We start from the raw sequence: 15,900 nt of genomic DNA, 5'->3' as shown, positions 1-15,900 counted from the left end.
AAGCGCCAAGGCCATACGCCAGCCTTCTGCGAAATATCTACCGTATTACGAAAACATCGTATACCGAATATTTCATTTCTGACGACTTTAATAAAACGAGATTAAATCGCCACGAAAAATATGATGACTTAATTTCGCATTTTCTTGATTTATTAAAATTATACAATTTTACATCTCTCAGAGCATGAAAGATTGAAGAAAAAGTTAAGTAATAATGAATTAATTTTCATAGATATTTTTAAGATAAAATAACAATAAACGCCATTCTTTAAACAAATATTAGATTTCAATTTTTTTAAACGTGTGCGCTTTATATTTAAATTGTTATTAAATTTTTACCAAACAAAGAATTTTATAATTTACAAATAATAGTCAATTTTTTCTACTAGTATAGTCAAGTTATCAAATACTAACAGATTGCAATAATATTTATACTTTTAATACTTATCTATTTAAAAAAGTTAAGGTAAAATATTATATAGTATATTGTATGTGTATATAGATATATGTGAGAAAGAATTATCTCATATATCGTCCAGCGAGTGTCAGGTATTTATTTCGCTTGAAATTGAAGAAACTTGTTGAAGAGAAAAATAGCAGCGCTGAGAAAAATTAACAACGGCAGATTTTCTCTATACGAAAAAGAAACGACTTCCTCCGCAAGATTGCATTCTGACGTAGGGGACGCGTGCATCAGGATCGCGCCGGAAGCGCGGCTCGAAACCGATGTTGGTGCGGAGAGTAGCGAGAAGAAGAATCAAGAACGACGCGCATAGCAGGGGTAAAGAGAAGAGGGAGATGGGAGAGGCCTACCAATAATAAGACTAAGTGGCGTAGGTTAATTGCCGCGATTCTTTTCTGCGACCGGTAGTGCGAGCGAGGGTGCCGGGTGTGAGGAAAGAGAGTGCCTCGGAAGTGTGAGAAAGGCGCGAGGGAGGCGCACAGCCTCTAGGGTAGATCTGCTATCTGGAGCCCCAGAAGGTAGGTATCCGAGAGGACCAGGGACACTATCGCACACTACCGCCTCTTCAACGCCCGGCGAATTCTCCTTCGGGGCCCGGACTTCGCCACCTTGTTCTTCTTCTTCTTCCATTTCTTTCGCTTCTCTCCCTTCTCGTCTCTCCTTCTTTTTCCTCCGTTTCTTTCTATCTCGAGGCGAAGGAGGCACGCACCACGTGCCTACTTGAAAAATCAGCGCGGTTACCGAGGGCCCTAATTAATTTACATAGCGCTCGCGGAGAGCAAAAGGCGTGAGCAAAAGGGAGGGGGGGGATTCCTCACGGGTCTACTACCCGTGTTACTCTGGATTAATGTTGCCGATCGAACGCGAAGCTGTTAATCTTGTTAACAGCTGCAACGCTCGCCGAGGCGCGAATGGAGTTTCTTTAATCAGAGGAGCCCGTTTCTGCGGGACGGAAATCGTTGGCGTCGATAACTTTCCGGAAATTGAATCCCGTCCAATCGATAACGGACGGGAAAGCTAAGAGAAATGATCGCGAGAATGGAAACGCCAGTGCGATTCTAGTAATGCTTCTACACAGTTCCTTTAATTAACGTTACGATATTTATATATCTCTAAACAAAGCTAAAAGAATCAGTATAGAATTGATAAGAGTATCAAAATTTTATTCTCTATATTGTCAATTAGCTAGTTTTAAATCCACTAGAAATAGAAGATAAACGAGATAGATGAACGATGATAATTAATAAATAACGTAATTAATATTGCTAAGCAGTCCGAGATCTATATTATTTCTATCTTGATTTCCTTTAACTTATTGTTAGTCTCTTCTTAATTATCGTCATAAGTCAGTTATGATACTCCATTTCACACAAAAGAAGACAAAATCCAAAACTCTAAGCATGCATATCTTGAATTCCGCGAAAGCGGCGAGGCGGGGAGTGACGAAGGAGGACCTTACAGGCACGAGAACTCCCAGATATCGGAACAGATCGGGGCGCTCAGTTGGGAGTCCCCTCGGCGCGAAGAGATCTGAGCCTCGACAATGAATACCTATTAAAACGGTGTGAACAATGCGCTGCGGGTTAGGTCGCTGCGTCTTTCGCGCGCGTGCGAGTCTCGTTCTGCGGTATCGCAGCAGCAGCAGCAATGACCAGCATAGCAACGCAAGCGGCAGCAACGGGCAGCAACAAGAGCGCTAAGTAGAAGGGCCCGGGCCGCAACCCTCGCGCGCGCGGGCCCCCGGTGCCGGTGATATACTGCGAGATCCGCGATATCGCGCGGAACGGAGGTAACCGGCAGCAAGCATCACGGAGGAGGAGGCGTCCTCCTCCGCGCGTTCAATCCGGATTCGTGCCCGTGCATTACCTTGCATACGCTATTGCGCTCCGGTACATTTGCCATCTCGCTTCCTCCATCACGCTCACTCGGAAGACGAAGATCGGCCCGGCCGGGCCGTTCCCGACCATCGACCGCGCCGTGTGATGCCCACCTCTTCCGCTAATGGACTCTTTCCCACCCGTTCCTCCTCCGCGTTTGCCGCTCTCTCTTTCGAAGGAAACGCCGTCGCGTAGTGGCATTTAGCGCGACAGTCATACTTCTAGTTAATTGACTCATATTTACAGAATCAAAAGCTCTGGCTTTTGCCCGAAGAATTCAAAAATTTTTGGATACGAAGCAAGAAGAATTGTGGCAATTAAGTATAACAAATGACGGTTCAATACTATATTAGTATTAATATCATGTTTTCTTGCATAAAAATTGATAGTAATTTTTTTTATCGTTGGTATCAATCATATTTTTTTATAGAATTTTTGAGTAACTATTTAAGAAAATGCCAGACCTTTGATAAAAACGTTTTACATCCTACATTCATGGATTTTGGAAAAAAAACCAAAATTTTTTAATTTCAATAAATTACATAAATATTATAGAAATAGGAATTACTTTTTATAAAAGTCAGATGGTTGTCCCATTTGAATATGAAGTATGATGATTAAGAACGATGGCATCGAAAAAAAGTAGAGATTGTAATAAAGAATAGTAATATATATATAAATCCATTCGCTATGTTTACTTTAAATACATCTTGATATTATTGATTGATTTAAATGAACTTTATAAGAGAATCATACCTTGAACTTTTTGCATGATATATAGTTATTGTATTTTCGTACAAAAAATGTCTAGCATTTATACTATAAATTTAACAATTATTTAAACTAATTATTATAAAGAGACGTGCAAAGCGAACGTATCATCTCTTTATAATCTCCTATCATTGTATTAAGAAGTTTACAGAATAAATAATCCTTTTCCATTAACTGACGGAGATACGCTTTAAATGGTATACTGATGTGACTCCTCTTAACGCCAAAGAAAGTGAGAAGTGGATGCGAAGACAATCTTATTCTTTTTTCCTATCCTGGTAACCCCGACGTAAAATCAATGAGCTCGATTTCGCGTTGGCGCAGGAGTCACTTTGCTCGTCGCGAGATTGGAAACAAGGGACGAAAGCACGGTGCGGCGGATAATGGTAGAGGAAGAAGACGAGAGAGCGCGTCTACCATTATTTCGCGGTGATTCTTCGATTGGCCCTACCTGATTGCGATTGCAGATGAGATTGCACACCCGTGGTGCAGGAAGGCGTTCTCTCGCTCAAGTTGCATAATTTCTGCATTGCAGCCGAACATATTACTCACGGGAGCGTATATTACTCACCGGGAATCAGTTATTTTTCTCTCTTTGGACACAAAATACAATTAAAAAATCTCTTCGTCTCAAAAGATTCTTAAATATGAACTAGAATTAACTATCACACATATAATAATGTATCTCTCTCGTTTTTTTATTTATTTAAATACATTAATTTTTAACAGTAATATTTCAGCCATATAAAGATTCAATTAATACTTAAAATACTTTTAATTTGTATTTTATTGTTATATTTTAATTTATACTTTTCTCTGTAAATTCTTATTACGCGGATAAAATTGTACTTGATAATTTAAAGACTATTTTTTGCGTTTGAATAAAAGATCTAATTTCGATACTTATTCCCGTGCAATGTATAACAAAACATGATTTTGATATTAAGCTATCAATGATCAATGGATTACAAAAGAATGATGGGCAAGTTTATGGACCGCGCGCATTGTTTTCGGATCATATTGTCTTGAAAATGTAACGAGTATCTCGCGTGCTGGCAAAAGATCATGGATTGTATTGTAATGGGGGCTCATAGCTATAAGATACCAACATCAATATCGTTAAAGAAATTCTATTAAATAACTCATTTCTCTTAAAAGTTATAAATAAAAAAATTAATATCAGGCTCAAAACACTCGCGAATGCAACCGACAGAGTCAATGGGACATAGAATAAGTTCGATGCGCGACGTTGCATTGCCGTACCATATGTGAAAGGTGTAGGCAAGGATATCCGACGCATTCTCGACACAGTTCACCTCGATACTGTATATACCATCCCGAAAAAACTCGAGGGAATTATTCAGAAAGGAAAGGATAAACTTGACAGAGATAATGAGACCGAGCTTGTATATCAGATACCAAACGGCATTTAATGACACGCATCAAAGAGCACCAAAATGACATCAAAAAGCATGACAGCAATCACTCGGTTGTGAGCAAACATCGCGTTTTGTGCGGTCACAATTTCAATTGGTCGGAAACCAACATCATCCATAAAGAAAAAAATATTAAAAAAAGAGAGATTGCTGAAATGTTTTTAATTAAAAAACATACGAAAACGATAAATTTAAAGAAAGATACAGAAAACTTAAATCCGATTTATATATATATATATATATATATATATATATATATATATATGACAAAGTACTTTCATCGGTGTAAATATCATGCGAACCATATTTGTTTATTCGAACAACCTGCAATGTGTCAGATACCGAAAGCAGTCAGTATACCTCTCAACTACGACATGTGAACACGCGTTAGTCGTCGCTCCACGATAATGTTCTGCTCCGTAGAAAATTTCAATACTGACAACGTTTCATCGCAGTGGTCACTCTTTTATATTTTTAATGCGTTCTCCACTGTCACCGACTTACACGTGTGAGTTATTTTCTGCTCGCCTTTAACCGCATACTTTTTTACATTGCTCACTGACCATTATTCCCAGCGATCAGTTGATTATTTCGGGCAAAATTTTCGAGAATGCCGACGTTTAAGTTTGTGACAAGGAATAGTTACCAGGTATCGCTTTATTTATAATATGTTCTCCTGACTATTAATTTTATCCTGCTGACCGAATTATTGTTATACCGGATTGTGTGTTTTTTTTTATTTAGATTGTTTGATAAGGACCCGATCCGAGGGGTCGAAACGTAGCAACGTTTCAATTTATATTGCCATTAGAAGTCGAAACTAATAAACGTTTCTTATAAGATATTTGTTGTCCAAATTCTACTTATTTCAGCTATCATTTATGCACAGGTGATAATTGTGGACATGGTGATAATTAATAAATTGAAATAATCTATTACCAGCTTCAGGTAGATTTAACATAATTATCACAGCGTATAACTAATAATTAACCAATGCGCGTAATGTGTTTCTTGAACACAAATCGTCAAATGACTTAGAACAATATAATTATTTAATTTAAATTGGATTTAATTCCTGATGTGGATGTGCGTTGTACATTTTATAATTATGAGAATTGTACTTACATTATATGTACTTGGGGAAACTTAGATACGCGACATATACGCGATGAATTGCGATAATACACGTGCGACGTAACTCTGAATACTTACCTTGAAAGTAGCTCTTAGTGCGGAGGTAGCTTACGCTGAGTCTGAGGATGCTTAGTCGATCCAGCTTGCTAAGGATATTTTGCTCGAAAGGAAGTAATGATGCCAGCGTATCAAGTTCGGCGTTTAATCGCTCTCGATGCCGCTTGCTGGGATTCGACTTTGTCACTCCGTCTTTCTGTGGTGGTTTTAAGCTGCAATGAGACAAATACACCCTTATGTATATAATATGTATATAAATTTTTTGATAAAGTGGAAGAAAAGAGAGAGCGAGAGAAATTAGGTATTTTAGAGACATTTTCTTTGACAAATGTTATGTTAGAAATAGAAAAGATTTTGGAGATTAAATAGATAACAATATACTTGGAATAATCTTGTATTAGTCTTTAACTAAAGTTTTAAAGCTTATAATTAGTAAAAAATTATTTAAACATCTCTTTAAGTGTATATTGCATAAATAACTTAAGTGCTCCTTTCGGAGCAAAAGAACTTAGAACTGCAGAGTGAAGAAAACAACTAAAAAAGATCGACTTCGAATATACTTCTGTAAAGTATAATCAGTTTTCACGAGAAATGCCGTTCAGCGGATATTGCAAATAAAAATACAGCGGAGCGCCGCTCTAAGTGTCCAGAAGTTGCAGCTCGTTGCAGCCTGCTAAAAATAAAGCTGTTGCAACGCTCGGCAATCAACGATCTTGCTGGTCCGTGGCGATGAGGGGTTCAATAACCAGCGGGCTTTTGTTCCGAGTTCCATGACTAGGGGATTAACTTTAATAATCAATTCGCGGCGGCACGCCGACCGTTATATGTGTAAACGCGGATTTACATTTTACTCTTCATTACTGGAATCAGCGTGCGCGCTTCGCGAATCGTTAACAACAGGCGGGCCGTGTCCCGCGGGATTTCGATAATTAAAAGTTGCCGGTGTGCCAGGCGGACTGATTGACACCCTGCCGACACGTATGGCGCCTTTGACTTCGCCAATCCGGAGTGTCTTTAGGCGAGGAGAGTGTCTTTACGCATGCCCAGGCTCGTAACTTGAAGTATTTACGCCGCGCCGGCGAGCGGGGCCATTCGATTCGGTGTAAGTTGTGCGAGTTATTTAGTAGTTATGACAGTGGTAACTGACAGGTACGGCTACCACATGATGGCCCGATTAGCCAACATTGACGTAAACATTTTATAGAAATTATTAATTCGTCAAATATCGCGCTTGAGAAGCAAACTATATATTGATTTCCAAAAGTATAAACATGTTATCTTTTCCTGTTCGCAAGAGGAATAAATTTATACAACGCAAGATACATGAGAAGTTATTTATCGTGAGCAAAGTTAGATTATTTTTTATCTGTGAGATATTTCGTTAATTAACGAAACGACCTTTTAGAATTTAAAGTGTTAAAAAATTTCAAATCTTATAAGTTTTTAAAATACGCATACTAATGGGAAAATGGGGAGAAGTGATGCCGCAGTTTGAAAAATTATATGCAAACTTCATTTTTAAGCAACGCGCTGTCTGCTTAAATAAGACGCGCTCGCTATGAATATGAAAGCCGCATTGGCGTGCATCGTAACAGTTAACATGACATGGAATCTCATCACAATGAAATGCTTACGAAATTAACATTGCAACTCGGAGAGCACACTCCAGAGTTAACAATAATGTGTGACTTTAATACACAGAAGATATTGTATATCAGAATCCAAATCCTCAATTGTAAAAATTTAACGTCCGAAGTTAAATGCCTTATTGGAAGTTGTAATCTTAATTAAGCCGTAAAAAACGAAGTCGCGAATCCACGTGATGATTCTTCCTATAAAAATGTAGGGTTGCGCACTATACTTAATTTGAAGTTCCTTTGTTCCAAAACGAGAGTTTCGATTTTTATTTTCGGTCACGAATGATTCCCTCTTTTTTTAGTTGCATGACCCAATACGCTGACCCTCTCGCTGCACCGTAAAGTCACATCGTTAACGACGTGACTTTTGTGGATTCCCCGACGCGGTGCCATTGACTATCCATGGAATTAATATGTAAAATCAAATTTTACGCATCTGGCTCCGAACTGTTTGTTTAATTGAAGCGCTCGCCATGGGAAACGGCGACCATGACGTTACGAGACGAGTATGGAATACTCTCGAATACCCCGTCAAAGACACCGCGCTGCCGCGCGATGGCCATTCTCGCGCAGGGCTATACTTAGGAATAATTATTATTCTTACGCGGTGTATACATATATTTAACAGCCTTTGCACGGCCTTTGCGCGGCCTTTACTTGCGCTGCCCCCAAGAAGCTCGCCAAGGCTGCGCAAAAAAAAAAAAAGAAAACGAAATGGTTCGTCGGAATGGTTCGCGGGCAGGACCAGTTCTTATCGCGGGTTATTAAGAAAATAGTGTTAATGAGATGTCACTGTGAGCTCTGCCGCTCCTAGAGACGCCGCGAGACCGACGTCTCTTATTTCCCGACTTTTGCACCCATGTATCTTATGTTACGCTATACATTTTGCTCGCGAGAGAAGTCTAGTGTATAAGTAAATATAAAAAAATGTTTTGAGAAAATTTCGAATTCCAGAAATTATTTTTAATAAAATTATTAATAATTAATTTTTTTATTTATTTAAAATAGGATTTCAAAACATATAAGTTTTATATCTATTTCAGATATTAGGTTTGATAAACATACATATACCTATGTATAATTCTTGCAATGACAAATAATTTTATAAAAATATAATTTTTTTTTACGTATTTTCACGTTTTTGTAACATTTTTATACATTTTTTACCGTTGAATTTTAAATAGATAGAATCTTTAAAAAGCGTAATAATTTCGATAATGATGCTATAAACTTCACTGCATGTAAAAAAGAATATATTATAATATTAAGATATTAGAGAATAACGAGATGTTGATACTCAAATTGATCATTTAACCATATGTAAGCAGTATATCATCAACGTATACGATATTAAATCGCCCGTGATCAGTATAGATCGCCTCAGAGAAATTATCTTATACCCTAACAGACCCTAACAGGTCGAGAAAATACCGAGAATTTTCTTTTTATTCCTCGACAGAGACGTACATTTGGTATCAAGAAGGACTCGTCAAAAATAAGTTTTATTCATAAATTCATTGATAATTTTTAATTATAGCTTGAAAATAAATGTAGTTTTATTGCATGATTAAATAAGTGTTATTAATATTTAGAATTTTATAATAGCATTGGGGCTGAGAGAGATTCAGAATAAATTATATAAATTACAATATTTTATAATTTTATATAACCATATCGATACCCCATTCCTCTTATTTTATGCTCTAATATCTGTGCTTGAAAGAGCAGTTCCGAGGCCGCCTGTAAGTTCATTTTTAGAAGCATGTGGGTCCAATGGACCCGACGGAGGGGACGTAGGGTTAACACCGGACCTACGCAGCCGTGGTGCCGCGCCTGCCCCGTTCACGGGCCCAGTAATTAGCTTTGTTTTATCGAGGAGGAGCAGAGGAGGAGGAGGAGGAAGAGGGTGAGGAGGTAGGAAAACGAACGTCCGGTGTGAAACACTAATAGCATTCGAATAGTATTATTCCTCGCGGACCTCCGTCACTCCTCATCCCGGATAATGGATTTGGTGTCGTCTAATAATTAATAGAGTGCTTCTTGGCGCGGCCGCTTGTCGCGCGGTATATCGCCGACAATCCCATTCATCACGCTTTCTAACCCCTAAGCATTTTAATTAACATCGCTTTTTCAGGGCGTACGCTGCGCTCAACATTTTCGAAGATTCGTGGCTTCTGAGGATAATAATGGTATTTTCATTCTTCAAAAATTACATTTTGTGAATCATCGGTTAAAGAATATTGTGAGATGCATGAAAAATTGTGATTCTTTGCTAATTAAAATATAATTTCTTTCACAAATTTAATTTCTGAATCTCATTACCTATAACTGAAAATTAGGAATTAGAAAGAAAAGCGACGCGGAATTCTTAACCAATTTTAATTTTGAATTATATAAGTAATACAAAATGGCTATTATGTTATGGCTATTATGCTATTCTTCGGGCACCAAGAAATAATAGTTTACTCCGCTATACTTTTGTTAATAATAAAAAGACTAAACAAAATAAATTTATACACATATTTTTACGTATTATCTGTATGCAGATTTAGCTAATTAGATGCAAGCGTTCTAATTGCATCATTAGTGTCGAGATTATTCAAGATTATCGAATTGACATGAAAGTATACCTAACGTGCCCGACCAGTCTTGCATAACGCAAAGCTTATAATACTTACGCATGTAGAAAGCGTCTATATAAAAGTGAAAAATTGTGCGAACTTAACTGCGTATGGTATAACCATGGACGTACCATAACCGTGTGTACGATCTTCAGAATAGCCACCTCAGAAATACAAACGAGGTCTGACGCTATGCCATTATCTGTAGGTGCACGGTAACTATACCTCAACGACAGATGGATAAAAAAATTATAGATCCGAAGGAACACTGCGACACGCGTCCTGCTTGAAGAATACACACCGTTATGCAATTGATCGCTTATTCAGTTACTTGAGAAAAAAATGCCGTTTACACAGATTATTATAATTAAGCTACCGAAATCCAGTCCGGACCGTGAATGGGATTTTCTCTATAATTAATTGTATATCTAAATCGAGAACGGAGTAAATCCCATCCCTTTGAAACATGAATTTCGATTCGGTGTATCATTTTATTTTCATATGTGTACCTCACGCGAGTGAAGTGAACGCTTCAACGGGACGGATCCGAATAAAACTTGAAGTTCGATTGTTGCATTTAGCGCCAGACACGCGGCATGAAACGTATAAGAGAATAACGGCTCGATTATATTTCATCTTGAGCGCTTATCGATTATTTCGATCGAGCTGTCGAGGTGACGCATGATTTTGGCCAGGCCAGAGGTAGGCCAGGTGATAACGTGTCAAGTCCTCGCGCGCCCCGCCCCCCTCCAGATAATCCACGCGCATAACGCATTTGTAGCATTAGACCAGTTGCGTAGATGCGTATCGACTCCGCGAACCGTGACACTGTAACGCACTCGAAACATACGTGTGTATACTTCAGACTCCGCTTAATGGCCGCGCGGGCAATGTTGCCGCGTGGTCGTTAAGGGAAAGGTCTCTCGGCAATTTTCATCCTGGATCACCGCCAGGGTAATTTTCAATGACGTTTTCCTGGAGAGAGACAGGTTCACCGACTTTTCGAAGAAAATCGCGCGAGGGACTTCGTGCCGGCAAAAACGCATTCCAGTGTTATATTCGAACGGAATGCGTTCTTTTTTGCGAATCCAAGAGAAAAAGCGAATGTGTGTGTGTGTGTGTGTGTGTGTGTGTGTGTGTGTGTATGTGTGTGTGTATGTATGTATGTATGCATGTATGTATGTGTGTGTGTGTGTGTGTGTGTGTGTGTGGTATGTGTCGTGAAAAGTAATGCAAGTTATATTGGATCAACATTAGAGATTTATTTAAAATTCTCCATATTTTTTTTTAAAACGTTATTTATTTATAGTTGCATTAAAATTTTTCACGATTTAAATAAACTTAATGGTTTCGATTTGTCATTATAACTTACGTATAAAATTAAATTAAAATCTTTGATAAAAAAAAATAATGTGTATATATAATAATTAGATAAAAATAAGCTTAGATGATAATTTTCCTGGGTATTTGCAAGTGCCAAAAAAACGTAATGAGTGCCCGATTGTTCGATTAGGAATTATAAATTAGTCGCATTCTCTCGTCGACTAATTCCGTAAGCGACTGACTGATTTAGAATTAAATAACATGAGTTACAAGGTGGCGCGTTCAGACGGTCGGAAGCTCTCACCGCACGCCATCCTCGAATCCATCAGGCGGTTAAATCCCAGTCAAGGTTGCCTCGGTGCTCGCATTAAAGTCTGTTTTGTGCACTGCCATCCTCTGTGCGCGCGCCCGCGCGCGCGCGCGAAAAGCGGAAGACGGAGTGGACAAAGAATGGCCGATGACTCGGGACTATAATGATAGGTTGATATGATCTTTTAAAGAGACCAAATAAAATCACGCGGAGAGAACAATACGAGAGAAAAAAAGATGTCAGCTGCACTGATAGGAAAGATTTAGAAAGCTCTCTATAAAATTTCTCATTTATTTAATTTCTCTATCGCCGAGAGAAATTTAAACACCTGTACAGAAAGATTGAAGAGAAAAACATAACTTATATATTCTTGACATTTTGAAATAAATATAATAGATAATCATGTTATGTGTGTGTGTACACTTATTCTTCTCTCTTCTATCTATTTATCTCTTTTTACTTTCATTAGTTTATCTCTTAATCTATTGAACTATCTTTTCGTATACCTAATTTTTCAATTATCCTCGTATATATATCTCTCTCTTCGAGATATATTCGATATATGTTATAGTCACAATGATGTAGTATTATTAGCTGCATTTGCTTATGTGTATTCGCCGACGCTATTCCACGCCGAGGGCAAGAACGAGGGATTGGTCGTTGGAACGAAACCAGGAGATGCGCAGGCGCTACCGAGGGTGGGTCCACTATGGATTTTCGAGGATAGATATACCGCCGGTCGAGTTCCGGGGTGGCAGACAGCATGGGGTAGCAATGGAAGCTCCCACCGCCACGGGAGGGATGGTCACCCCGATAGCCGCGTACGCGAGGGTGATATATACCCCTCAAAGAGAGCGCGAGAAGGGTGGAGGGAAAAAGACTACCTGATGGGAGTGCTCGGCTTCGACCTTGGACCGATCCCTTCTCACGCGAGAGAGAGGCGATGGCAGCTAAAATGGAGCACGTTGTGTCTGTCGTTGCCGAAAGATGGATTGTAAATAGAATAACGCGTTCTCGCGGCTAGTTGGCCTGTATATGCCCTGTAATACGATTAGTGCATCAAGTACTTAATTTAGGCGAGAGGAAAAAAGGCGCTCTGTCATTGAGATAATCACATATAGTAGCAATGAATAATAGACGAGGCCTCGAATGACACATAAGAATAGTTTTAAGCTATAATGTATAGTAAATTGTTGGAATTATAATAATTATTCCTTGATGATATCGTAAGCTCCGAAACATTTTATGTATAAAGTTAATAGTATTCTAGGGCTCAAATTATGATTCCAATATTATCGATATTATAATCTTAAATTAGCATACGGACGAAAAGAGCATAAGAAGCTCTTCGCGTGTGTGTTTATTGATTGATCTAAAATAAATTATGCATGCCGAAATGTCTCCATCGCAGCTAGTTAATTACATTTTACGCGTCACCGGCTTTTCGTATTCCGTGAGAAAGACGGAGAACCGATTTTATCGAATCAGATCCCGCGGGACGATATCGTTAGGTATCGGTCACGTGGCCGAAAAATTATGACTTGCTTTACCGTGGATAATGGCTCAGGTGCTTTTCAGGCGTTCGTTCGCGATAATTACATTTTAATGGAAAAGTGAAAATTTTGTTCCACCGGAAGTGACACGCGCCGCCGACTGTCCCCGTCGTCTCAAAAAAATATCCGATTGCATGATATTCACGTAATAATAAATAGGGCCTCAGAAGTTATCGTATATGCATTCCAACTTCAAAATGTATTTTTATTCACATTTTTACTATTAGGTATGTCAAAAGCTATTACAATTTGGTGATATTGTAATATTGTAACAATTGATAGCTCCTGATGGCGATAAATACTAAATAATGCCTCGGGTAATAAGTTTTCCTATTATTTTTTTCGAATTTATTTCTCCAGAACAAATTTTTATAGAAAAATTGCATATATAGATATTTATTGATGTTAAATTTTCGTGTCGTTACTTGTGTCGTTTGTAACGACAAATCACGAGTGAGTACCTATTCCTTGTCTAAAACTGTCGTAAAAGCAAGCGACACGCGTGAATACCGTAACACAATTGTCGCGGCCTATTATACGGCAGCCATTTAACGGTCCGTAACTGACAGATTCAACGCGAGACGGGGCATTGAATCTAATAAGCGACTATCTCCAGCGCGATCTGGAGGCCGGTAACAATACGTTGAATATACACGGCTGCATCCGTTTACCCGGTTCGGAAAGATTCTCCCAGCGTTCAACGATGCCGCGTTGAACCCGTTTAAGAAAAACACTGCAATTACGATAAAAACGCTTAACTCCGCTGGAAAATAAAAATTACGTGCAGCCGCTATAAATTACCGCTGCCATGTAAGTATCCTTCATCACGCCACAGGGGGCAAGAGAATATCGAAAAAAAACATATCCTCGTTATCATATCGAGGATGTGCTATCTGCGAGCAAAGTTGACATTAATCCTGTATTGAAAATCAATTATATATGCAAATAAAGTACACCTTATTATTTAAACATACTAATATATAGACATTACTTTTCGAAATATCACATTTCTCTTATAAATATGAATACTATTTCTGTAACAATTATGCGAGAATTCAAATAAAATATATAAATATTTAATATAATAGTTTCATCGCACGCGATATATCCAAAAAAGCTGTATTATATTCATGTTAATTTATCAAATTAATTCGAGGATTTCAAAAAGTGTAAAAACTAACTCCTGAAAATTCAGGCGTTATATTGTTTTTCTCTAGAAAACTGTTTACTTCCTTCCTTACTTCACACAAATAAGGTAAGGCTACTTAAGAGTTTCTCGCGTTTCGCGAATAAAAAGAGTAGCCACGTATAACTAACTATGTGAGAGAGAGGATGGGACTGCTAATGAGTAGCGAGTATTCTTAATAAATTGCGAAAATTGCTATTTACCTAGCTCCGCAAAATCATTTCTCGCGGGTCAACCATGCGTGGTGCGTGAAAACGCATTCCACGTATCGTTAGCAGCGCAGATCCCGTTTCCAGTCCACATAACGCAAATTATTCTGCGGAGGTTTATTTCACGTATACATTTCATCGCGAAAAATTCGCAAACTCCGAAATTAATACGTCATGAGTTTCCATTTGCCGGCATTCTAATTGCAGGCGAAACATTATTGCGCGATGAAAAATTACTCGTTGCCGAGGCAGATAATTGCTCGAAAATATATCATACAAATTAACACAATGTAAATTTGAAATCTTAACCGATCATAATTTGTTTATACATAAAAAATGACCGTCAAATATTTTTAATAATAGAAACACTGTCTGTCAGAGATGCGCACGTTTTTCAATTTTCATGCATATTTCAATAAATTCAAGTTATAAGATTATTCAAAACGGAATTAATATTGCATTTCTGTCTTATCACACGTCAGATGATCATCCATCTTGCGAACAGCGCTCGACTTGGCCAAAACAGGTTGTGTAACATCGTCGGGCAGATCACCGGTCGCATCTCCGTCCGGTCAGCCGGCGCAATTAATTTCGCACAACCGCGGCGATTATAATAATTAACTTTTAGGAAGCGGAGGATAAGTTCTTCCGCGACGCTCTGGTTCGGGACGGCTCTTCCGGCGGCGCTTACCACGTATAATATAGCATGCAGCACCTCTATACGTCTTCCTATACGTGCTAACGTGTCTAATGCGGCGCACGTGTAACGAGAGAACGAGATACTTTACGCTCCCGTTAATATCACGCGCGCCCGGGAATATCGCGTATAATATGCCGATTATGCCACGGATCGTACGCCATTATATGCGTGAGGCGCGGGTTGTTGGTCGCGCTGGAGAAGATCCTGCCGATTAAGCCTTAACAGGATATGGAATTCTACGTTCTCGATGCAAATGAAGATCAATCCTGCATCAAGTCGACTCGCTATTTGTACACTTACGTCTAAGATACTAATTGTAAGATACTAATTCAACATTTTTTTCCTCGTTGTCTTTATATACTTTCTGCAATTTACTGATATATTGACTATGGTTGTTGCGATCATAATTTTTATAGTAATCTCGTTTATCTTAAAAAGATAATAGTAATATTTTCACAAATATCTTTTACAGCAGTTTAAAATAAATAATTACGGAAACAAAGTAACAATGATAATTCATCGTAATTCTCATAATCATTTTTTCTGGGACTCTAAAGGGTGTATAAAACTATTCAGTGTATAAATTCAACTGTTTTTTTTTTTTTTCAATTTAACTGCCGTCG

At 38.4% G+C, this 15,900-nt stretch overlaps 1 protein-coding gene across 2 annotated transcripts in view; it reads right to left on the bottom strand.

Moving 5' to 3' along the window:
• Positions 1–15,900, bottom strand: part of LOC143904792 (uncharacterized) — a 218,466-nt gene that overhangs the window by 124,481 nt on the left and 78,085 nt on the right. For both annotated transcript variants that reach the window (XR_013259043.1, XM_077419730.1), the window contains exon 2: positions 5,760–5,950. Coding sequence is in view for 1 of the 2 variants with exons in the window: in XM_077419730.1 (XP_077275856.1) it covers positions 5,760–5,950 (191 nt within the window). In the remaining variant the exon portion in view is untranslated. The remainder of the gene's footprint in view (positions 1–5,759; positions 5,951–15,900) is intronic.

The sequence above is a fragment of the Temnothorax americanus genome, unplaced genomic scaffold (assembly GCF_048541705.1).
Source record: "Temnothorax americanus isolate GAGA-0224 unplaced genomic scaffold, ASM4854170v1 Scaffold109, whole genome shotgun sequence".
NCBI lineage: Eukaryota > Metazoa > Arthropoda > Insecta > Hymenoptera > Formicidae > Temnothorax > Temnothorax americanus.
Note: the sequence above shows the minus strand (reverse complement) of the source record. Positions and strands in the feature narration are given on the sequence as shown.